The sequence below is a fragment of the Macrobrachium rosenbergii genome, chromosome 12 (assembly GCF_040412425.1).
Source record: "Macrobrachium rosenbergii isolate ZJJX-2024 chromosome 12, ASM4041242v1, whole genome shotgun sequence".
In the NCBI taxonomy this organism is placed as follows: domain Eukaryota; kingdom Metazoa; phylum Arthropoda; class Malacostraca; order Decapoda; family Palaemonidae; genus Macrobrachium; species Macrobrachium rosenbergii.
In genome coordinates, this window is record NC_089752.1 from 117,950,833 (window position 1) to 117,976,712 (window position 25,880).

The window sequence follows — 25,880 nt, forward strand, 5'->3', positions numbered from 1 at the left end:
CAGTTGCATTTTCTAGAAAGATACCCCATGAAAGTGGTCCCTTTGTGACACCAGTAGTTTCTTATGTATGAATTTTGACCAAAGAAATATTTTTGTAATGCTATTTTTGTCACTATGATTTACAGAATAATTAAGCCAACTGAGCTTGCAGGGTTAAGAGTCTAGATTATTAGGAGTTTAAAAAATTGACATTAGAACTTCAGTATTTTACCTTATACAGGCTATACAGTACATGCATTTCATGGAAGTTTGGCATTTTAACCCTTTCATTAAATTTATTCTTGTAGCAATGCTTATAGGATCCCCTTTCTACAAAAAGTACATGTATGAATCATAACTTGATATTGTGAAATTTAGGGATTTAGAATTAATGTTTCATAGCATTCCAGTATCTGGGTAAGTTAATCATAAGTGTTTTCTCCCCCCTCGCTGTAATTTTGTCTCTGCCTGAAAACAAAGTACATGAAAGATAGGTACACCAGTGACATGATTTATGCTGTACAAGTCATGCTGCTACGTATTCACCTCCTGCCTTGTATGTTTATGTCACAGTTCACATAATAACTTTCCAAATACAGTGTATAAAAGGTTATGCTACATGACAGCTTCTATGAAGTCACTGGAGTAGAAAAGAGAATTCTTATGCTTCCATGTGTTTGCAGACCGAAAGGTGATATTCACACACCTATTCCATTGTGTAGCAAGACCGTATATGGTAGTTTGAATTGATTTCTTATGGCAATAGTACTATATATTGTATTTTATAGAAAGTGGGTCCAAAAATTGACATCAATAGCATAGTTCAAAAAGATTTGTTCTCTCTTCTCTTTAAAAATTATGTTTTTGCGTACTCATGTAAATATTTCATCTGTTATTACTTTATAATGTGTCAGTGACATTTACTCATTAATTTCAATTCTCACGTTATGCAATAAATTTTGATTTACACTAGATACCCATTCTTCAAATACTCATAATGGATGCTAACAGGTACACTTAAAAGCTGTACTGTTCAGAGTGACAAACATGAATGATGGTGAACAATACATGGTTTCTGGGAAAAAGTAAAGTTTGTAGACTTATTTTGTTGGTTTTAAGCAAATGAGCTTAACTCCACTTTCCAAGTGATTTCTCACTTCACATCTTGACTGTGATTCAACATTTATTTATGTCTTTAACAATGAAATGTAGAAAATAAAAATGTTGAGACTAGCTAGTTTGTACAGTATACATCTTAGTCTTACTATAAAAACCGAATGTTTCTTTATGCAGACAATAACAGTAACTATATACATACTGTATCTGAAAATCTGCATGACACTAGTGGCCAAAGTCTTCAGTATTATTTTGGGTATAATTACAATGGAAATTCTGACAGTTTAGGGCCAGTTAGGAATCAGCTATACACACTAACACATATTTGAGAGATCTGAGTTACTTTGATAAAACACTTGACTTTGAGCCTTACATCATCTAACATTCCAGTTGTTTAAATAATACCGTGGTACTTCACTTTTCAGATATTTAAGTGTTTTGTGATACTGATGTAAGACTAAAGTTTTGGTATGTAGATACCTCAAATTTGTGTTAATGAAAGTTACTTTTCAAATTCAGTTTGTTACTGTAGTGTACATTCTAATTGCAACAGAAGACAATAATTGAATATTATTTACTCTTCTACCCAATTTTCAGTCTTCTTAAATTTTAGAATGTGTATTTGTTTGAATATAATTTCAATAATGTGAACAATACATTCAAATTCAAACATTAAATTGACCGAGATGCTTTTGCTGATATGTATATGTTGGATATATTTACAATAAAAGTTACTGTATTTGCTTTTTGTAGTAAGATATATAAAATAAAACCTAGAAACTAATATGCAGAGCCATTTGGTTTTGGTATGTTAGGATATCACTATACCAATTATTCATGCAACCGAAAAAAGTGCAATGTGGTTTGCATTTGAATGAAATAAATTTAGTTTTCTTAGTTGTTGGCATTAATGCTGAATGCAAACAAACAAAAACAATGTAAAACTGCCTTTGGTATTTGTTCATGAAGTAGTAATCAGTTACTGTGATTGTCAGCTGCAAATAATTGTTTTCAGTATACAGTACAGTAACTCAAATTTTTGGTTCCTACTAGCCCTATAATACACTGTTATTAGAGCATACCATGTATATATGCATTCATTATTAGGTTACTTGTTGTCTTGTTGAGCCTGCCAAATATACCAAGTAGACAAGATGGTTTTTAATTTGAGATATCCCTTTGTCTTAAACCCATAGTACCTTGGTGGGAAGGTGAAGTGGATCAGAGAACAATAATCTAAATCTGAATCCAGCGAGCGTATGTCCTCGAATTACTCGGGTTTGGCTCCAGGATCCCCCCCTCTGTTTGTTCCAGGATCCCCCATCTGTTGGTTCCAGGATCCCCCTCCCCTTTTGTTGGTTCTAGGATCCCCTTTTGTTGGTTCCAGGATCCCCTTTTGTTGGTTCCAGGGTTGCCCATCTGTTGGTCCCAGGGTCCTCCTTCTGTTATTACCAGGATCCCCCATCTGTTGGTTCCAGAATCCTCATCTGCAAGTTCCAGGATGCCTATTCTATTGGTTCCAGAATTACCCTTCTGGTATTTCCAGGATTCCCCTTCTGTTATTACCATGATCCCCCTTCTGTTGGTTCCAGGATTCCCCTTTTGTTGGTTCCCAGACCCCCTTTCTGTTGATTCCAAGGTCCCCCTTCTGTTGGTTCCAGGATCCCCCATCTGTTGGTTTCAGAGTCCCCCTTTTGTTGGTTCCAGGATCCTCATCTGCAAGTTCCAGGGTCCCCATTCTGTTGGTTCCAGGATTCCCCTTTGTTATTTCCAGGATTCCCCTTCGGGTATTACCAGGATCCCCCTTTTGTTGCTTCCAGGGTCCCCCTTTTGTTGGTTCCAGGATCCTCATCTACAGGTTCCAGGATCCCCCATCTGTTGGTTCCAGGATCTCCCGTCTGTTATTACCAGGATCCCCCTTCTGTTGGTTCCAGGATCCCCCTTTTGTTGGTTCCAGGATCCCCCTTTTACTGGTTCCAGGATCCTCCTGTTGATTCCAGGACCCCCCATCTATTGGTTCCAGGATCCCCCTTCTATTGATTCCAGGATCCCCCCTCTGTTATTTCCAAGATCCCCCATCTTTTGGTTCCAGGACCCCCAATTGGTTCCAGGATCCCCCCTCTGTTGGTTCCAGGAACCACCATCAGAAAATAAAAAAAAATTGTGATTTTACAAAAACTGGTACATAAAATAGCAGAATACAATACTGCTGTACAGGATAAGGTATTAAATTTATATATGCTTAACTGACACTCATCCTCTAATTTGTGATGTACTGTAACATCTGAATCATTGTAAATGATATTTAAATAATTTTTTTTTTATATCTTGAAGGAATAGTGAGCGGTAAAATAACATTATAGCTGTAAATATACAAGTAACAATGCAAAAAGCAGACACGTCTTTTTACTGGATGTAAGGCTTATCCCCAGTCATAATTATTACGTAGCTTTATCAGGCCACTGAGCTAATGTATTTAATTCACAGGGCTGGCCTGAAGGATTTGTCTTTATTAAATGATATGATCTGACCGTTTTTAAATATAGGCTCTCCAGCCAAGCACTGGGGCACTCCTGGAGGTCTAAGCCTTTAAGAGTCCATACCCTTATATTCTTGTCCAATTTTCTTCATTCGTAAAGCATTCATTTAAAATTTAATGCTATGTAAAGCAAGTTGTTTTTTATGCTCTTACCTACATAGCAGTACAAAATTTTTGGCAAGTTACTTTTTTATTTTTGAAAATTTAAATCTTCATGATAAAAATGATTATTTGAATACTCACTCGGTGTTGAAGATAGCTGTGCACCGCAGGTGCGGTCATCGTTCAAAATGAAAAGAAAATTGTTCGTCTGACCCTGATGACTGTCTAGTTCACCTATTCTCAACCAGGTGAATTTCAAATGTTTAAGTTCTCGGCAGAATTCTTGACAACCCACTAAGTTGTTGGGAGGCTTGACAGGCTGCGGCTTCAACAGCAGGCAAGTATCCAAATAGTAAATTTTATTATGAAAATTTAAACTATTAGGCTGAATCTTTCCTACTGTTAAAGATAGCTGATTCCTAAATTAAAAGAAGGATGGTGTGTTAATTCAGCTACACAAGAAACTGCCCAGCTATGCAAACTAAAGGCCTCTCACACGAAACCCAGAACCTAACCTGGTCTGGGATCCTTTCTGTATAGGGCTGCTGCCAGAGGGTGGGTCCCTCTCAGGTAGTAAGGCTTTCTGGTATAAGACAGGTAAGAGCAGCCTTACAGAGAATGCCACCTCAGCAGAAGTGGTGGTGGTAATGAGACCCCTGTGCCTGGGTCCAACAGCCCAACAAATGACAGTCAAAACTAAAGGAATACCTTCATTATCCACAATACTTAAAACCAGGCTTTAAAATTACGAAGAGAGACTATGTAGAAAAAATGAGTACTGTATCACACTAATCTAAGGATCTTGGAAGGAGACATAGTAGACTGGTAACCTCCTGTTCTGAGATGTCATCAAGAGGTCTATAATTGGAGTTCATCAAAGCCAACTTTCTGCAAAAACACGTGGAATTTGCATACTCTTTCACAGGTTCTATGGCCACCAGAAGATCTGGCATAAGGTAAGTATTTTAAAGAGGCCATTTTTGTCGTTTTCTGTTATTTTTACATGTCACCCCCTTTCCACCCCGAACCCCTTCTGGTGCTAGTGATGTCTTACCCCCACAGTATTCTTTTCCAGATAGTAAGTCATATGTATACCAAGTTTGGTTGACATTGCTCCGTACATTTCGGAGTTATGCTGGAACACACACACACAGTATATCCACTTTTATATGTATAGATAAACAGCTGACATACCTGGCGTTGCACGGTAAAAACACAACCTGGGCATATACAGTACTTCTTCCCTTCAGTAAAGAGAGCAACCCCAGTCTTTCTGCAACTTTAAGTCTTGTTTTCCTTGGTTGAAGTGAGGTATGATAAACCCGTAAAGTTTATTTAGTTACTAAGTCTACAGGCAGCACCAGCCCCGTTTCAAAGAAGCCCTTCCCACCCCCACCCCCTTTGGTGCTAGTGATGTCTTACCCCCTCAGTATTCTATTCCAGATAGTAAATCATATGTATACCAAGTTTGGTTGAAATTGCTCCATACATTCCAGAGTTATGCTGGAACATACATACAGCCATTTTTATAAATATTGATTATACATGTGTACATATATATATATATATATATATATATATATATATATATATATATATATATATATATATATATATATATATATATAGATATAATATATGTATAGAGAGAGAGAGAAAGGTGGAAGGAGCCCTTTTTAACAACCTCCCATTAGATGAGAGTTCTCACCACTTCCTCCTCTTCTCTCATTTTCTCACCCAGAAGAACGAGTCGGTATCTCGTCATTATAACGGCCGAATCCAAAAATTAAACCCAAATGGTAACAATCGTCATACTTTCATTGCAACTCATAACTCGACACCATTTAAACCACATATTCACAGACCTATAAGTTCAAGAGGTCCTTTATTCCTTACACCGTTGGACTGCGGAACAATCTCCCTGAGGATGTCGTGCATCTGGAACTGCAGAAGTCCAAGCGAAGATGCAATGAATTGCTACCATAATGTTAGTCTCGTTGCATTTTAGTACATTTTTATCTATTTATTGATTTACTGTTCCTTTCTAATAAGTGAGATCTCTCTCTCTGCGTTTCCCTTCACCTTCTCTTCTTCCTAATGATGAACACCATATTCTTTGGAAGCTTGAATTTCAAGTCAGTGGCCCCTTTGGTGGGCTTGCTCCATATGAATATGGTTCTTCTGAATAATAATAATAATAATGCGATCATGACTTGGGATTCAAGGGAAGTTGACACAAATGTCACCTGTTTTGACCTGAACTGCTTCTTCTGATCCCTCGAACTGTAACTGTAGTTGTTGCTCATAAAACTGAAAGATATTTTTTGCACTATTGGAAAATCCTTTACACAGAACTGTAAAAATACAAATTCACTTTAAGCCAGTTACTGCAAGACTTTAGTTTTAACCTTTATTTGTTTTTCAAAATTGCCTTTATGTACAAGTACTGTACAGTATCCTCTGCCAAGCCACAGATCATTCAAATGGTAATACATTATATATATATATGTATATATTATATATATATATATATATATATATATATATATATATATATATATATATATATATATATATATATATATATATACACATACATATATATATACACATACATATATATATACATATATATAAAATATGTATATATATATGTATATACATACATATATATACATTATATATATACATATGTATGTATATGTATATATATATATATATATATATATATATATATATATATATATATATATATATATATACAAGTATTGAATAAAATATTGTTTTAAGAATTCCTTCTTGTGATTCGACTTCACATTCAGGCTATGTCTGTCTAAAATTGTCAAGAATGAAAATGAGTTATATTGATATACGAATTCTAGATTTTAATTAATTTGGATTATTAAGAGCAAATAATTATGTTCCCATGGCAATCAACTTTTTTTTTTTTTATTTTAAGCAATTCCACAAAAAACAAATATTCAATCAATTATTTCTCCGTGACAAAACTCGGGCCCTTGATATCTCGTGGTGTAGTTTTCTGCGTCCTAGTTGGGGAATTTCCCCCCTTATTTTCAAGCAAGAGCCTGTGCCTTCAGTCCCTAGCTGCAACCCCTTTCTTTCCTTTTACTGCACCTCCTTTCATATTCTCTTCTTCCATCTTAATTCCCACCCTCTCCTAACAATTGATTTATAGTGCAACTGTGAGGTTTTCCTCCTGTTACACCTTTCAAACCTACGTACTCTCAATTTCCGTTTCAGCGCTGAATGACCTCAAAGGTCCCAGTGCTTTGCCATTGGCCCAAACTCTATATTCCATTCCGTTCCATCTTCTGTGGTAATTTTGTCCTTATTTTATGTGTTCATACGCATAAATAACATCTGGCTTGGCTGTTGACAATAATAAGTAGCGAAGACTGAATTCTACCCACATATCAGGAGGTTTCCTGTGAATCCTCCTCCATTCTTTACATGAACAGGCAAAAAGATTCGACCTAGTTTTTAATATGGTCTTTGTTTCTGCTTTGTTTTTTCTTAGGCCTAGATTGAAATTGGTCACTTTACAACCAGTTGATTTCCATTTGTTCGCTTTGACGAAACACAAAGTGCTGGATAATTTTGGAGCCGTATTAGTGATCACATGCCTTTTAAATAATCTTGCAAGTGCATCGTATTAGCTTTACAGTAACTGAGTACATCTACCACTCGAGAAAAGTTTTGTGTCCAGCTTCCAGTGAAATTAGCGTTTAAACAAGAATCCTTTCCTGTAACATTCGAGCGAAAAGTAGCTTTACAAATAATGATATGCACCGCCTCCATTATTGTCAATTATCGCCTTTAAGGCTCATCATATTTCTGGAGAGACGTTATGACAAATAACTGCCTTGCGGCAGGTCAGTTAATCTAATCGCCATTTTTTCTGGAGAGCCGTTTTAAAGATTTGTGTTTATTTGGGGATAACGCTGGAGGCCAATCATAGTGTTTGTTAGGAAAGAATTTGTAAAATAATTATGGCTTTATAGAAGCATAAGCTTAAACACAAACAAACAAAGGAGGAGTACAACGAGCAAGGGAGCCGTTTCAAAGGAAAACCCCATCTCCTAATACTACTACTACTAATTTTGTGAAACCCTTTGACGTTCAGAAAACTTCGTAAAAAAAAAAATCGCTTTATCGGTATTATTGACGGTATTATTAATCACAGAGTGATAATATGCCATCCATAATGAGTTTATACAACGTAGATTCTATGGAAGTTTGCGTTGCAGTCGGCCCGTCCCCCAATAGTGTGCAAAAAAAAGTTAATAGGTTGATGGGTTGTGATAGAAGTAGAGCTGTTTTGGATAATGTTTCATGTTCAGATGATAGTGATAGGAATGATAATGAGTCCTTTAAGGTAATAGAGTTCGGTAATGGTGTCTTTATTGAGCAAGGCCGAGTCACAATAGGCGAGACGAATGAGGAAAACAGTGATGTTGAAGAGAAAGGAAAGATTAAAGGCAACAAAATGTTGTTTTATCGTGCTGATTACAACTAAAATCTTGAGTAATCTCGATAAACATTACATATATACGCAATTAATGTTCAGTACACCGTTCAATGATCGCTGGGACGGAAGTGTCTAATCGCCATTCAAGTTGCTTCAGCATTTGGGAGGACGCCATATTGGATTCCAAATTGCCTTCAGTACTTTATTTTACGAAGACTTCACATGCTTATTTCAGTTCGTATGGCAGTTTTCCCATAGCTCATTTTGTTAATGACGCTTCAATCTTTTGAAAGGTCCTAACCCAACCTAACCCACCCTCATCGGTTTTTGAAGCCAGTGGCACCACCAGCATTGATCCCCAACCTGTGGAACCCTCTATTGATGAGGATGAACAGCCATTGCAGCAAAAAAAAAAAAGGGAAGATAATGGGGGGTACTAGACCAGAAGCATGGGCAGCTAATGTGGTTATTTCTCGGAGACTCCAGTCAGCCATTTTTGCAGTTATTAGTAAAACTGATAAATTAACAAGTAAATAAATAAATACATAAATAGATACAAATGTATTGAACCTGATGCTAGAAAATGACACGTTAATCACATCAGCTGGTCAGGCTTGGCTTATCCTAACTTTTCACCAAGCATACATCAAAGGGTACTTGCGCTAATTTGCTATATATATATATATATATATATATATATATATATATATATATATATATATTATGCCCCAGAGGTGAAGTCCCTAGGCATGCCCCCACGCCCCATCAAACCCCCAGCAGTCACTGGCTGACCACTGCATTGCAATGGCAGAAATTTAGATGCCTTTCATATCCAATCTTTTGCTGGACCTTCTGAAATAAAGATTTTCTGGCTAATTTTCATTTTACGATTAACAAGCTGAATATTTACATATTCTAATCATTATTATATTGAGTTTTTAAGAGGAGTCCCAGTTATTTTATTTGCGTGTCTATATCCATTAATTTACCTGTTAATAACTTTTTTTACTTAATACTGGAGGTAATAATAATCTTCATAGAAATTTCGGAAAACGGGTTTTCGTCTCACCAGCCAATAATGAATCGTTTACGAAGACACTTTACCAAAACCCAAAGATTTCAGCCAATAAAAGGAGGCGTTAGAAACAGTGTTTATGGTGTAGGCCTCTGATTGGTCAAAGCAATTCCTGTCCTTGTTTTGGGAGACTCAGTGTAGTTGTAAACGTGAAGAGAGATGAACGTTTCTGTAAAACAAGCCCACGAGATGAAGGAGAGGACTTCGGTAAAGAACAAGGCATTTCAAGGTAGTGTTTATTTCTTTATTGAGGGATATTGTTGATGTTGTAGGCTTTGTGGGGTCGAATAACCACTAGCTAGCTTTAAAATGTCCACTGAGAGAAGTATAGTGGTCGCAGAATCTCAACTCTTAACTTTCCGAGAAATGTTTGTGGACTGGGAAGTCCTTCTGAGCTGGAATTCTTTTCAAATTTCTGCGACAGTTCTAAGACTCTTAAACCTATTTGCGTTGGGGCGTTCAAGCAGAACGTTTTTTTGTAAGTGTAGCAAGGTGCTGAAGGGGTGAGAGGCCTGGTGTGGACATCTGTTCTCTTGAAACCAACACAATCGATATTTGATGGTCCTTATTTATTTCAAGCAATGTGGCAAGGATCCAACTATCTCGATTTACTGTGCTCTAAATCCCCAAACTGAAAAGTCTGATAGGTGCTTTTTTAAAATAATGATTATGGAGAAACAATTCCACAGTTACGTATGGGTACCCATGATGAAAAATGAATCTTTACAGAGAGCTTTCGGGAATCTGTCCGATTTCACTTTTCAATCCTGCACGGTGATGTAAAAACACTAATAAGGCAAAAATACAACACTCAAAACAAGTGAAGGTGTTTATCAAACGAGGAACCGGTCGTTAAAAGAAGCAAAAGTAGATCAGGCAATGATTCCTATCCAGTAATCTAATTTTCAAGTGAGGGAAATCGCATAGATAATACGGAACTGAAATGACGCCTTTGAAGTCTAAAAAATAAAAATAATCAGAAACGAAGAGAAAGCTTCCCAATCTATCGTGAACCAGCTGTTTACAAGTTTGACAGCTGGAGGCCTCCGCCACGCCCACCTATTATTTTATTAGCCTGGGATTTGAAGAAAAAATCCGGGATTCTCTCGATTCTGACCGGGATTAGATTAAGATTTATTTGATAGGCTCTCTCTCTCTCTCTCTCTCTCTCTCTCTCTCTCTCTCTCTCTCTCTCTCTCTCTCTCTCTCTCTCTCTCAGTTTCAAAGTCTTTTGAATTTTGAAGTCATGAAAATTTTTCAACACTAATGCTAGGTCGTTTGTCCTTTTTTCTTGATGTAATTTTTGACAGAAATTACTCTTCAAGTGTCCTAACCCGTTAATTAGTTGGTTTTACTTCTAAATCGACGTATGCCTCACGTCTAATCAATTGCTTTCTTAAAAGGACAGATTTGCTTAATGGCATTCAAAAGTTACTGATCTCTTGCTTAGATGACTTCATTTGAAATTGTCAGTACAGTAATATTAGTTCCCATTAATTTGAAAAATACTTTGAAATAGGCCTGGTATGAGAATACGCTTGCATGGTTTGAGTTTTAACTGGAAAAGCGCTTGGATATAGGGTATGAGCTATGAAATTAATGGTGACAGAATTTTTCATCATTAGCTAGAGATACTGACGTCTGAAAAAAAAAATAGCATCAATTTTCTCAAGTACCTAAAAATTTAATTAAAAAGTGAGGGAATCTGACTTTGTCAAAACTGTTCGTTAATGGAGGTATGTGAAATGTTATATAAAAAAAATTTCACTCCAGTGCATTGAGTAGCTGAAATAAATGCTGCAAAATCTTAACGCAATTGACATTAAAAATATCGGTGCTACTATAGTAGGCTTTCTACCTAAGGGACCATAATGTGTTTCGCCTTGTTCAGTACTAGCCCCTTGGGGATCAAATGTGATCAAATGGGCTTAGCTAAGGACATTTGATCCCCGAGAGGCTAGTACTAAACAAAGCCAAACAGTGTAGAAACAGGTAGGTAGCCGCCTACTATAGTAGCACCAAAATATCAGTTGTATTTTATGAAGGAAATGACACACTGCCTGCCATTCTGTCAGAATATGTCAGTCGTGTGCAGATTCTGAACTATGAGATAAATCAGGCTCTTATTTAATATCAGAGATTGGTAATAATAATAATTACTGTCAGTTGCAGTAGACATTACTGAATGATAGTTAGGTATTTTTCCTGTGACGTCATAAAGAGAAATTTGAAACCAGCGATGGGATGATTGTCAATAAATACCTGGTAGCGGGATCGTGCCGCCAGTGCACCTCACGTGGTGCACTGAAGGCGTTACTTAATGTTCTTTGCAGTGTGCCTTCGGCCCTAAGCTGCAACCCCTTTTATTCCTTTTACTGTACTTCCTTTCATATTCTTTCTTCCATCTTTCCTTCCACCCTCTCCTAACAATTGATTCATGGTGCAACTGCTTTGAGGTTTTCCTCCCGTTACACCTTTCAAACCTTTTTGCTCTCAATTTTCCTTTCATCGCTGAATGACCTCATAAGTACCAGCGGTTGGCCTTCTATTCTGATAAATTATTGATTATATATAATGAATTAATGTAGATTATTTTTTTTTCCTTTGCAGACACGTCTTTGCTTGAAAGCCTAAAAACATAGGCCTAAGGCCGGTTCACTTCAAGTCGTTTCAATATATCCATTAATTCGATTTGATACAAGTCAAGGTTCTCTCTCTCTCTCTCTCTCTCTCTCTCTCTCTCTCTCTCTCTCTCTCTCTCTCTCTCTCTCTCTCTCTCTCTCTCTCTCTCTCCCCTGTAAACCTGTCAGCTGAATCCCTTACCAGAGAACTAAGATATGTCTCCCAGTAAACCGAAAATATTATTTGGTCCATTAAGGCGAGTTTATTGTTAATTTTTTTTAATATTAAGCATTTTTTTCGTAATAAATTAGAATCGCGAAATAATTATTTCCCTACACATTTAGATTTAAAAAAAAAATACTTGGGATATTTTGACCAAATTAGAATTGCGAAATTATCAGAGAATTAAGATGCGAGATATTTGAATCACCAAAATTTTGTTTCATTGTTATTAATTAAATTTCATGTTTTTTTAATCAATCAAATTTGAGGGTTTGCTTAAGCAAATTTGGGTGTATCGAAACGACTGTAGGAACCAGGAACCAGTTACAAGGGACCAGGAGACAGGAACTAGGAATAATGGAGCAGAAAGCAGGAATCAGGAACCAGGGACTAGGACCCAGGGCCAGAACCAGGAACCAAGAACTAGGAACCATGGGGCAAGGACTTAGAACCAGGTATCAGGGACCAAGGACCAGAAACCAGGGACTAGGAACCAGGAACCATGGACCGTGAACCAGGAATCAGAAAGCATGGACCAGGAGCCAGCAACCAGGGACCAGGAAATGTGGACCAAGAACAAGGAACCAAGAAACAGGAACCATGAACCAGGTACCAGAAATCAGAAACATAGACCAGGAACCACGAACCACGGCCAGGAACCAGGAACCGTGGACCAAGAACAAGGAACGAGGGACCAGGACCAGGAGCCAGGGGTCAAGAACCAGGAACCATGGACCAGGAACCAAGAACCAGGAACCAGTAACCACAAACCAGTAACCAGGGACCACGAACCAAGAACCAGGAATCATGAACCATGGACCAGGAACCAAAAACCAGGAACTAGGGACCAAGTACCAGGGACCAGGAACCATGACCAGGGCCCAGGACCAGGCCATGACCAGGAACCAGAGATCAAGAACCAGGAATCAGGAAGCAAAGACAAAGAACCAGGAATCAAGAACCAAGAACCAGGACCCAGAAAACGGGAGTCAGGGTCCAGGATAAGGGGACCAGGGACCAGGGATTGAGTACCAGGAACCATGGACCAGGAATCACGAACCAGGAACCAGGCAGATAATCTTTAGAAATAAGCCCACTAATCTGTCGACAATTCAAGGGTGGATATGAATGCAATTATTTATATTTATGTTTAGTAAAATATTCATGTCAATTTTGCAATAACAAGGCTGAAGGTACTGAAAGGTTTATATATATATATATATATATATATATATATATATATATATATATATATATATATATATATATATATATATATATATATATATATATATATATATATATATATTGTGATGAGAATAGTTTAATAAGATCTGCTGAGGACTGAGGTCTAAACTTTGAACCAGAAATGCCATTTTAGGTCATATAGACGCGACCAGGGTCAGAAACTGTACATTGTAGTTATTTCTTAAGTATATAGTCTGTATAAAAATGGTAAATCGATCATAGGACAGTCGCCTCTACTTAACATTTGCACAGAACGAAATTCCTATAAAACCACATTCCATTCACCCCTAAGGCGGGGTAGCGCCTGGTTCTTCCATCAAAGGCAGCAAGCATAGGTAGATATTTAACTATATTTGCCTCAGATATAGAACAGAGCTGAGTTCTAAAGAGGTTAAAGACAATTTTAACTAAATAGGAAGGGAAGGAATGACCAAAAATATTCCGGAGTTGTTGAAGAAGGTAGGAAGAAACTTGAATTTTCTAGAGTGCTTTAGGAAGGGGAGGAAAGATCTGGAATTTTCCTGAGTGGCTTATGAAGGGAGGAGGGCACTGGAGATGTCCAGTGTGGTTTAGGAAGGGAAGAAGGGAACTGGATTATTCCAGTTTGATTTAGGAATGGAAGGGAGGAAATGGAATGTTACAGTGTGGTATTGAAAGGGAGGGAGAACTGGAGCTCTCCATAGCACTTGGGTACAAGTCTATCAATTCATTGCACAGACTTGCTGGGTTATTTTTCGATGTTTTGAGCCTCAAAATACTGTACTTTACTTATACCTTCGTTAGGGTCAAATTCGACAAAGAATGTATTGATAAAGAATCTCTCTGCTTTTCAGGTCTCTGGGGCATTTTGTAGGTAACTGATCACGTCCAATCCACGACAAAACAGCTGAATGGTAAGGTAGTGTTTATTACTTTTTTTTACCCAGTCAATACTAAAAAGCTTATGGTTTATGCACAGAGATCTGTTGCTTAAGTCTTCCAAGCTTTCATGGATAAATGGGAATAATTTGTGCTACTTTTCATTATTTCAGCCAAATACTGATTTTCTCAGAAGATTTCCTTAATATTAAATATAAATTTAAATATTTAATTTATGGGTCTAATGAATAATTTGAACAAAATTGACGCAATAACCAGTTTTGTTGGGAACATTCAAGGTCAGTGTTACTGTTATGTACAATTCTTAGGAACCTAATTTGTTTCAAGGCCTTTTTTCAACAAATTGACATTGGAAGTGACAACATTTTGCGTGACACAACAATACAGTGATTGTATTAAGAACCACGACTGATTGAACCTTTAGTAGTGTGGCAAAATCTGGATTGTTAAACTGTGTGTTGTAAAAGGGCTGAGTTTCCTTGATTTTGCAGCACTGAGGTGAGCTCTAAAAAATGACATTCCAGGCTGCCTTCTCTGAGTGTAATGAATGGTTATTAGTTATCTGCCATTAACTGTATAAATTTTACAATATAGTTTTTACTGAAATTGGTGTCACTTTCCACACTACGCTGCATTAACTCAGGAAGTAAGAAAAACTGTTATTTCGACTCATTCGGGAAAGGTTTAAGCTTTTTCACTTCGCATTCAAGTAATTTTCGCTTTCTACAGAGATTTGTTGCCTTTGCAGACTCATTGCTAAAGGGCTCTCTGGGTGGAATGAAAGCAAATTAATCGATTGATGGTGTATAAAGCAGGCAGAAGATTAAATACAGCTCTTGGGAATTTCTATAAATCAGGGATACTACAGACTTTTAAAAAGGTGTTGGAAGAAGACATCCAAAATTACTGCTGCTGAAAAAGCCACAAGAACAAAGACTATGACATCGAATAACTCTTTTTTATGAAGAAAATAAATCAGGTGAAAGACAATTATTTCAAGAGATAATATAAATGAGGAAGCTATACAGGTCAGGCGTGACGGGTGTGGAAACCTCTTCATTCTGATGCTCTCTTAAGCCAGGACCGCCCAGGGGAAACAGATTACTCCTTTAACATAAATGTTAGACACCCAATCTTTCACATAAAGAGATTATAATCTTAAAGATGTTGACTGTTAAAGCTATGGTATTTTATATATATATATATATATATATATATATATATATATATATATATATATATATAAAGGATCTAAGCCTCTCTCTCTCTCTCTCTCTCTCTCTCTCTCTCTCTCTCTCTCTCTCTCTCTCTCTCTCCATAAGTCAAGATTTAGCAGCCATAATCAATCAATCTCTCCCCACACGTCTTAGTATCTCTATATTTTCTCAAATTTATCGTGTCTCTCTCTCTCTCTCTCTCTCTCTCTCTCTCTCTCTCTCTCTCTCTCTCTCTCTCTCTCAAGCCGTACTGCACTAGTCTCACTAATGGTAGTTTTTAAGAGAATCACCCAATACGTAGTTAACTCAACAGGTAACTTGAAGAGAACTTTTGGGCGGAAACGTCAGTTTACCTTTCATACCTGAGACGAGGCGGACGTGTTTTAGTGTTCATGGCTAAAATCTATTGAATATTTCCAAAAATTCAATTTTATTTAATGTTATTCAACTCGTAAGTGCTTCTATTAACCAAAGGGTTTTAGTTTTTATGATATATTACTTTTCGGAGAGGGAAATTTGGCGTGAAGTGATTCAGTATTCGAATTTTTTGTGGCAGGTAAATAACTGAATATCAGTGGCATTGATGTGATGATTTTTATTATAAGTATTCGTGATATATATATATATATATATATATATATATATATATATATATATATATATATATATATATATATATCTTTGACATAGGTAAGGTAAGTAAATATGATATTAATATTCTCCAAAGGTGTTTACCATGGAAAAAGTATATACGGTACTCATTGTCTACGATATTTTGAAATGAATACTCACTACTTATACGGTATTTTAAGTGAGCTTAAGTTACGGTGATGCAATCATACTTATATTAACTTACATTATTATTATTATTATTATTATTATTATTATTATTATTATTATTATTATTATTATTATTATTATTATTATTATTATTATTATTATCGGTCATTTTGTATTTATTTACAGACATCTCGTTTCAAGAGCTAACAGCCATCCATCTTGAATTGTGTCGTTTCACTACAACCAAAAATCCGATTTGACACAACTCAGTGAAATAAGTAAATAAGAATTTTGACTGCTGATCAAACGTCACTTCTCGTAAACAAATCCGTTACATTCCTTTATCATAAAGCTAAATTTGCATATAGAGCATTTTGATAAATCGGTAAAAAAAAAAAGTTTTTTGATGGAGGACTTAAATTAATATCTCGTGATTCGGTAGAGCTATATAGTAGCTCCGCGGCGGCGACGGCACTATAACTTGACTTTTTCTGTAGTTTTTTGGTTGCTAAATATGAATTTACCTTTAATTTTTGGCGCTCGCGTGTAATTAACCTGTAATCAACCCCTGAAGTCCATCCAACAAGGGGTTTCCATACCCGATCTTCACAAGACAGAGTACGGGTACGTCTGTTTCGAACGGTTCATATCTCGTCCAGCAAGTGCAATAACTTGTTAACGTATGGGGTAACCCGCCGCCCCCCCCCCCGGCCAATACTAAACACGGCGAAGGGACATTCCATTTGGCCGACAACAAACAGATGCGCCGCCAGTACCAGAACCCCAAAAAGTGTAGAAAAAAAATCAGTTGAAAAAGTAAAAAAAGGCGCGGAGCTAATATATAGAATTGCCACAGTGAAAAGTTAGGAAAATTAACAATTATATTAGAATCACGAGATATTAATTTAACAGTAAAAAGTTAGGAAAATTAAGTTATATTAGAATCACGAAATTGTTGATTTAACAGTAAAAAGTTAGGAAAATTAACAATTATATTAGAATCATGAGATTATTAATCTAACAGTTAAAAGTTAGGAAAATTAACAATTATATTAGAATCATGAGATTATTAATTTATCAGTTAAAAGTTAGGAAAATTAACAATTATATTAGAATCACGAAATATTAATTTAACAGTAAAGAGTTAGGAAAATTAACAATTATATCAGAATCACGAGAAATTAATTGACAGTAAAAAGCTAAAAAAAAAATTAATAGTTAATGTACGAGACTTGTAAAAAGTAGGCCTACTAGATTTTGAGTTATTTTAACTTAAATATAGTTGTAATATATATAAATATATTTATGCATTTATACATATGGCCATAATTAATCAATCTTGATACGATATTTATATTAGAGTCAAGAAATTATGAATTTAAGAGCTAAAAGCTAGAAATATTTACATTAATTTACGAGAATGGTAAAAAGCAAGCTTCGAACTGGTTGTAAAAGCGATTTGTACAATTCATATTAAACAGTTTTGATAAACAATCGTGATTGTTTGAAGAAATTACAGAAAACATTTATTAGAAAATATTCTTATTGTTTAAATTGTTTGCGTAGAGACGAACTGGGTTGTGTCAAATCGGCTTTGTAGATGCACTGATAAGACTTCAATTAGAATTGTTATGACGGGGACGTGGAACCAAAGACAGTTGAAACCAGGAACCAATGGAACCAGGAATTACTGGAACCAAAGACAATTGGAACCAGGAATTAGTGGAACCAACGACAATTGAAACCAGGAACCAATGGAACCAGGAATTACTGGAACGAAGGACTGGTGGCACCATGGACCAGTGGAACCAAAGGCAATTGAAACCAGGAACCAATGGAACAAGGAATTAGTGGAACCAAGGACTGGTGGAACTGAACCAGTGGAACAAGGAACCAGGAAATGGAGGAACCAAGGACCAGTGGAACCAAGGTTCAGAGGAACCAGTGGAACCAGGGACCAAGGAATAGTTTGACCAGGGACCAATGGAACCCGGTACTAGTAAGACCAGGGACTAGTGTGACTAGGGACTAGTGGAACCAGGGACAAGTGAGACCATGGACGAGTGGAACTAGGTACAAGTGAGACTAGGGATTAGTGGAATCTTGGGCTAGTGGGACCAGGGATAGTAGGATTATGGACCAGTGGAACCAGGGACTAGTGGGACCAGGGACTGAAAGGATTAGGGACTAGTGGAACCAGGGACTAGTAGGACCCGGGACTCGTGGAACCAGGGACTAGTAAGACCAGGGGCTAGTGGGACCAGGGACTACTAGGATTAGGGACTAGTGAAACCATGGACTAGTGGAACCAAGGACTAGAAAGACCAGGGGCTAGTAGGACCAGGGACTAGTGGAACCAGGGACTAGTAGGATTAGGGACTAGTGGAACCAGGGACAAGTGAGACCAGGGACAAGTGAGACCAGGGACTAGTAAAACCAAGGACTAGTAAAACCAAGGACTAGTAAAACCAAGTACTAGTAAAACCAAGGACTAGTGGGACCAGGGACTAGTTGGATTAGGGACTAGTGGAACCAGGGACTAGTGTGACCAGGGACTAGTGTGACCAGGGACTAGTGGAACCAGGGACTAGTGGAACCAGGGACTAGTGGAACCAGGGACTAGTGTGACCAGGGACTAGTGGAATCGGTATCAGGAACTAGTGGAATCTGGATCAGGACCAGGAACCAGTGGAATCTGGATCAGGACCAGGAACCAGTGGAATCAAGAGCCAGTGGAACCAAGGTAGGTTCACTCACTAGTTGCATAATCTTTTATATATATATATATATATATATATATATATATATATATATATATATATATATATATATATATATATATATATATATATATATATATATATATATATATATATATATATATATATATATATATATATATATATATATATTGTATACACATATATATTATATATTGCATTTCAGATATAAAAGAAATCTAGAGTTCAAAGCGTATCATGACAACTAGATAAAGTTCTCTAGAGTATACCTGTAAGGACAGGAACTTAGGTCTAGGCCTATCAACTCACTACGTAGACTTGTTGCATTACCTGTCGAGATGTTTAGCGCCCAGATACTCTACTATGTTTAATTATCAGTATATTAATAATAAAAAAAATTTGTTTCTTAGGTCCCTTTGCGTTTTGACCGATTCTAGATACAGCAGTATTAGGCATACTGGTATTCCAGATTATTCTTGTAAGGACAGACACATAGGCCTAGGCTTATCAATTCACTGCATAGACTTGCTGCGTTATTTATTCAGAATTTTAGCCCCTAAATACTGCACTAGGTATAATTATCAATATATATTAATAAATATCTTGTTTTTCAGGTCTCTGGGCGTTTTGACTGATTGATAGCATCTGATCTACGACAGAGCAATTATTATGTCAAGATTTTCCTAGACCATATCATAATATCATGGCCAGTTAGGCTACTCCGGAATGGTAAGGAAGTTTATCACTTCTTGTTTTTTTTTTAAGCTACTGAATGCTAAAAGCGGCATGTGGCTTATGCACAATCAGGCTACTGAATGCTAAAGAATCATGTGGCTTATGCACAGTTAAGCTACTGAATGCTAAAGAAGCATGTGGCTTATGCACAATTAAGCTACTGAATGCTGAAGAATCATGTGGCTTATGCACAGTTAAGCTACTGAATGCGAAAGAAGCATGTGGCTTATGCACAACTAAGCTACTGAATGCTAAAGAATAATGTGGCTTATGCACAATCAGGCTACTGAATGCTAAAGAAGCATGTGGCTTATGCACAATTAAGCTACTGAATGCTAAAGAATCATGTGGCTTATGCACAATGGATCCAAAATTAACCATAAAGCATAGGAATATAATTAATTTTTTCTTCACTGATCTAGTTTTTAGTAAAATGGTAGGTATTGTGTCCATAATAAAGCTTAGAAATTGAGCAAGATAGCCTATTGCACACTAGTCCGTTGCATGAACCCTCCAATTTTTCTTTGAGCTGGAAATAATTTGTTCCAAATTTGGAATTTCAAAATTTCAGCCAAACGTTTGTTTTCACAGATGACATGAATAAAAAATGTAAGGGTCTAATATTCGATTAGTAGAGAGAGAGAGAGTATAACTCGATCCATTCAGTAGGAGGAAAGTTTAGGCTAATAGTTTTCTAAGTCCATTTTTCAGTTATGTGCTTTCTATATATAATTTTTTTTCCTTGCAGGGAAATTAGATAAAAGCTGGAGCATTTTGTTTGCGTGATATTACAAAGAAAGTAGAACAACAACAACAACAGCAAGATAACACACAAGAACTTTCTCCTCAACAAAGAAACAATTCAAGTTCAAAAGAATGAACGAGAGAAGACGGCTGCCTTAACATGGCTCAAGCTAAAAAAAAAATAATAATAATAATAAGCAATATGACAGCTGACAGCTCAAATATGTATTAGGATATATAGATACATTAGGATTTTCAATGTAAATTACTCAATCTTAGTCTCATATCAATATGTATTAGGATACATACATTAGGATTTTCAATGTAAATGACTCAATCTTAGTCTCATATAAATATGTATTAGGATACATAGATGCATTAGGATTTTCAATGTAAATTAATAAATCTTAGTCTCATATCAGTATGTATTAGGATACATAGATACATAGGTTTTTCACTGTACATAAATTTTGTAATCCTAATAACAGCTTTCAAGTGGTTACGTATGATACAGGATACATAGTTCTGCCTTTGCTTGAATCTAGCAGTTATAAGTTGGTCAGTGCTCCAGATACATAGATAATTTAGATTTTTTTATTGAATATTAGCTATTTTCCATGCTTCATGACACATCAATTTATTACTTAAATGTCCTGTAAATTAAATACAGCTATAGGCCTACTTGAGGATACTTGGTTTTCGGTTGAATTTCCTAGCAATGCTACTAGCCATCAAGTAGCTTAGACTTCAAGAGTCACACAAGTTTAATACAGCTATAGACCTACTTTAGGATACTTAGTTTTCAGATGACTTTCCTAGTAATGCTACTAGCCATCAAGTAGCTTAGACTTAAATATCTTCTAAGTTTAATACAGCTATGGGCCTACTTCAGGATACTTAGTTTTCAGATGACTTTCCTAGCGATGCTGCTAGCCATCAAGTAGCTTTTTCTTCAATGTCACATAAGTTTAATGCAGCTAAAGGCCTACTGCAGGACACTGTTTGCAATTGAATTTCCTACTAGTGCTACTAGCTATCAAATTTCATACAGCTATAGGCCTACTTCAGGATACGTAGTTTTCAGTTGAATATCCTACTGGTTCTACTAGCTATCAGATAAGTTTAATACAACAATGGGCCTACTTCAGGATACATAGTTTTCAATTGAATTTCCTACTAGTGCTACTAGCTGTCAAATAATTTTCATACAGGATGCTTAGTTTTCTATTGAATTTCCTACCAGTGCTGTGGGCTATCGTCTTAAAACGCTTCAGTATTCCATAATTTTTCAGTAATAATTCTTATCAGTTTGATGTCAGTTTGAACAGCAAGGGAACCTTGTCAGATTAACGTAAATTGTCTGAGAACATCATTTTTGCTATTTTTTTTAGTTATTTTTCGTAAAATTTCAGAATCTCAGGTGCAATACTGCCCCAAAATGGAAGACTGCATTATCTGCAAAAATACAAAACTGAGAAAAATGGTAGATACTCCCTTGCCTTACTACTGATTTTGCAGATATACCGCAAATGGGACCCCCTAAATAAAGCATTGAAGAATCATTCTGAAACTACAGTAAACTGTGCATTTTATGTTTCACGAGGCCAATAGGTGGCATATCTCAATTTCGAAAATTTTGCAGATACTGCAGTTTTCCATTTTAGGGCAGAATAGTGTCTCGATATATGGAGATAAATTTAGGTTAATGTATTTATTTTTCATATATTTATTTACTTAGTGTCAGTTGTTGCACAGACTTCCCATTGAGTTTAAATTGATCAGATCAAGATTCACTTAACCGTTGTTATTAGAAAATTTTTAATTTAAAAATTCTAATAATGGAAAAAAAATTATAATTTATCTAGATTCAGTTCAGTTATTGCTAAAACTTATTGTTAAAATTTGAACTTTTTAGAATTTTTATATCTGGAAAAATTATTGTAATACTAAATTGATCAAGATTCAGTTCAGTTATTTTTAAAAACTGTTAGTGTTATAACTTTTAACTTTTTAAAATTTGAATAATGGGAAGAATTATTGTAATACCAAATTTTGTAATTGATGTTATATTGTACAGACTTCTGTATTTCAGCTTACTGCTTAGTTCTCATCAAGTCTTAAGCCTTCATTTATCTAGGAAAGAAAAATCTAGCCTTAAAAACTACTGGAAAAAAAGTCTATAGTGGCACCGAAACATTTCAAGAAAATTAAAACGATATCCAATGTCTCTTTAGATATGGTGTAACGTGTAGACATTTTAATCTAGGTTTGGTAAGATTTGTCATAATTTTGTCCCTATGGCCAACATTCACAGGAACCTGAGATACAGTACTTTTTTTTGGCAACGTTCTTAGCTACAGAAACTTAATATAGAATGTCTTAGCTACAGAAACTTAATATAGAATGTTCTTAGCTACAGAAACTTGATATAGAATGTTCTTAGGTTTAGAAACTTGATATAGAATGTTCTTAGCTACAGAAACTTGATATAGAATGTTCTTAGCTACAGAAACTTAATATAGAATGTTCTTGGCTACAGAAACTTGATAAAGAATGTTCTTAGCTACAGAAACTTGATAAAGAATTTTCTTAGCCACAGAAACTTGATATAGAATGTTCTTGGCTACAGAAATTTGATATAGGATGTTCTTAGCTACAGAAACTTGATATAGAATGTTCTTAGCAACAGAAACTTGATATAGAATGTTCTTAGCTACAGAAACTTTATACAGAATGTTCTTAGCTATAGAAACTTAATACAGAATGTTCTTAGCTACAGAAACTTGATATAGAATGTTCTTAGCCACAGAAACTTGATATAGAATCTTCTTAGCTACAGAAACTTGATAAAGAATGTTCTTAGCTAAAGAAACTTTATATAGAATCTTCTTAGCTACAGAAACTTGATAAAGAATGTTCTTAGCTAAAGAAACTTTATATAGAATGTTCTTAGCTACAGAAACTTGATGTACTGTAGAATGCTCCTAGCTACAGAAACTTAATATAGAATGTTCTTAGCTACAGAAACTTGATATACTGTAGAATGTTCTTAGCTACAGAAACTTAATATAGAATGTTCTTAGCTACAGAAACTTGATATAGAATGTTCTTAGCTACAGAAACTTGATATAGAATGTTCTTAGCTACAGAAACTTGATATAAAAGAGGGAGATTTAGCTAAATTGATTTAAATAACTTAAACTTTGTTCTTAATTCACCAACTTTGGCAGGAATCTGAAGTAGACATTTTTTTTGTTCTTAGCTACAGAAATAACAGACATTGGCCTTACTTCTGAATTATCTGACTAGATTTCCCCCTTTATATACTTAAAAATACACAATACACCCTCAAGGGGTTTATCTTCAGTCTCCTGTTCAAGAGAGCCGTTACATAGAAACACTTGAGATTTAACAGCACTACTCGGTAAACTGGAAGTGAAAGAATTTCACACTTTTTCACAATGTTTTATTAGCTTATTAATTTATCTTTCCTAATAACTGATCTCTTTCTGTATTTCCTATCATCTTTTGACTTCTTGCAAATGGACACCATAATATTCTTTGAAATCTTTAATTTCCAGTCAGTGGGCCCTGTAGATTTGTTCCATGTGAATAAGGGATTATCTTCTGTATAATAATATAATAATGATAATAATAATATCTGCACACACTGTTTACAGGAAGTCTCTCTCTCTCTCTCTCTCTCTCTCTCTCTCTCTCTCTCTCTCTCTCTCTCTCTCTCTCTATATATATATATATATATATATATATATATCCAGTCTTTGCTTTCCCGAAGTCTTGACATGGTCTTCTGAAGAATCATTGCACACACACACACACACCAAGGAGTCTTAGCAATTGCTTCCAGACACAGGGATTAAGTACCTCACTCTTAACCATTTTCACGCTTACGTTCTTACACTAAATACACTTAAACTTCACAAGTTATTTTTATTATTATTATTCGGAAGATGAACCCTATTCATGTGGAGCAAGTCCACTAAAGGGGCCACTGACTTGAAATTTAAGCTTCCAAAGAATATGGTGTTCGTTAGGAAGTCAGAGAAGGTAAAGGGAAATACAGAAAGGAAAGACGAATTAATAAATAGATAAAAAATATATTAAAATATAAGGAGAATAGCATTAGGGTAGTAATGCATTGCATCTTCGCTTGAACTTTTGAAGATCCAGTTCCACGACATCCTCTGGGATTAAGTACTTCACTCTTAACCTTTTTCACACTTAAGTTTCTTACTTCCTTTGGCCTTTAGCCTAAATTCTATATTCAATTCAATTCGGTTCAAGCCTTCAATTTATACTCTAAACTTGACCCTTCAAGCTCTTATAGGAGTTTAGTTGTACATGATTTTAGATATTTGGATCTTAGGATTGTTCAGGTATGAAAATCAAGTAAATCTCTGAATGTAAAGATAGTTTTTTTTTGTCACCACTTCCTTTAAGTGAGTTCTGGAGTTTTTTTGTTATGTTTAAGGAAGGTTATGTTATGTAATGTGATCAAGTTAGGGATTGTATCTTGTCTTAATGTTTGAGTGGAAGGCTTTTTCTGGTTAATGTACAAAGTGAGAACTGGAGCAGTCTCTATAAATAACAATTTTTTAAACATTCACCTGTAAACCTGTAGCCTGTAACCTGTAAACAAGGAGTTTTTGCTCATTGTTAAGGGACGTAAGCTGGAGTACAGAAGTCCTCATATATATGTATATAAACTACTGTATGTATATTTAAACACTGTATACACAAAACTGGAAAGAATTTTAAAATAAAGGCCTCCTTGGGGTCAGCATTGCAGTGCCCCTAAGAAGGAGGGGGAGGGGGGAAGAGTGCCCTCAGCTGGAGGCCATAAAAACCAGTCTAGGTCACTACCAACTTTGAAACCGACCCCAAAAAGAGCTGTTTTCTAAGCTTTCACCTGATTGGTCGAGATGGGTAAAGACTTGTTATGCTTTCCTTGTGGCTTCCAAGATGTATATGTATGTTTTTTATGTTGTTAGTAAAGGTTGTTAGACTGTTTTAAATTGTCAATGAATGATGTTATGTACAGAGAGCCCAATGTGAGTGTGGTAAGGTTGAATACTAAGACAAAGCGTAGGTCTATGGTAACATTTATGGATGTAGTTTCGTATCTTGGGCAAATTTTGTGTTGGCTGACGTGTATCGTCTTAAATGAAACATGGCCTGAAGACATTGTAGTCTTAACAACCAGAATATTGTTCCCCGAAGCATATGATGACCCACCAAAACTAAACTTTTAAAAGTCCAGTGTCTCTATGGGTAACTTGTTAGAGAGTTTACGGGATGTGTACAACATACATTTTGTCTATGTTTTTTCGTTTTTGTTTAGATTTCTTACCGGATTGTCTCCTGTGTCTAG

The 25,880-nt window shown here is 35.8% G+C and overlaps 1 protein-coding gene and 1 long non-coding RNA gene across 2 annotated transcripts; both read left to right on the top strand.

The window, feature by feature from the left end:
• The first annotated feature begins 12,674 nt into the window (after positions 1-12,674).
• On the top strand, positions 12,675-13,172 carry LOC136844191 (41 kDa spicule matrix protein-like). The gene has a single exon (XM_067113208.1). The coding sequence runs from the start codon at positions 12,675-12,677 to the stop codon at positions 13,170-13,172; it is 498 nt and encodes a 165-aa protein (XP_066969309.1).
• A 2,677-nt stretch (positions 13,173-15,849) lies between these two features.
• Positions 15,850-22,229, top strand: LOC136844285 (uncharacterized). Its single transcript, XR_010854808.1, has 5 exons — positions 15,850-15,939; positions 16,455-16,546; positions 17,835-19,011; positions 19,624-19,738; positions 20,493-22,229. It is a non-coding gene; the product is annotated as an uncharacterized lncRNA (long non-coding RNA).
• Positions 22,230-25,880: the final 3,651 nt, after the last annotated feature.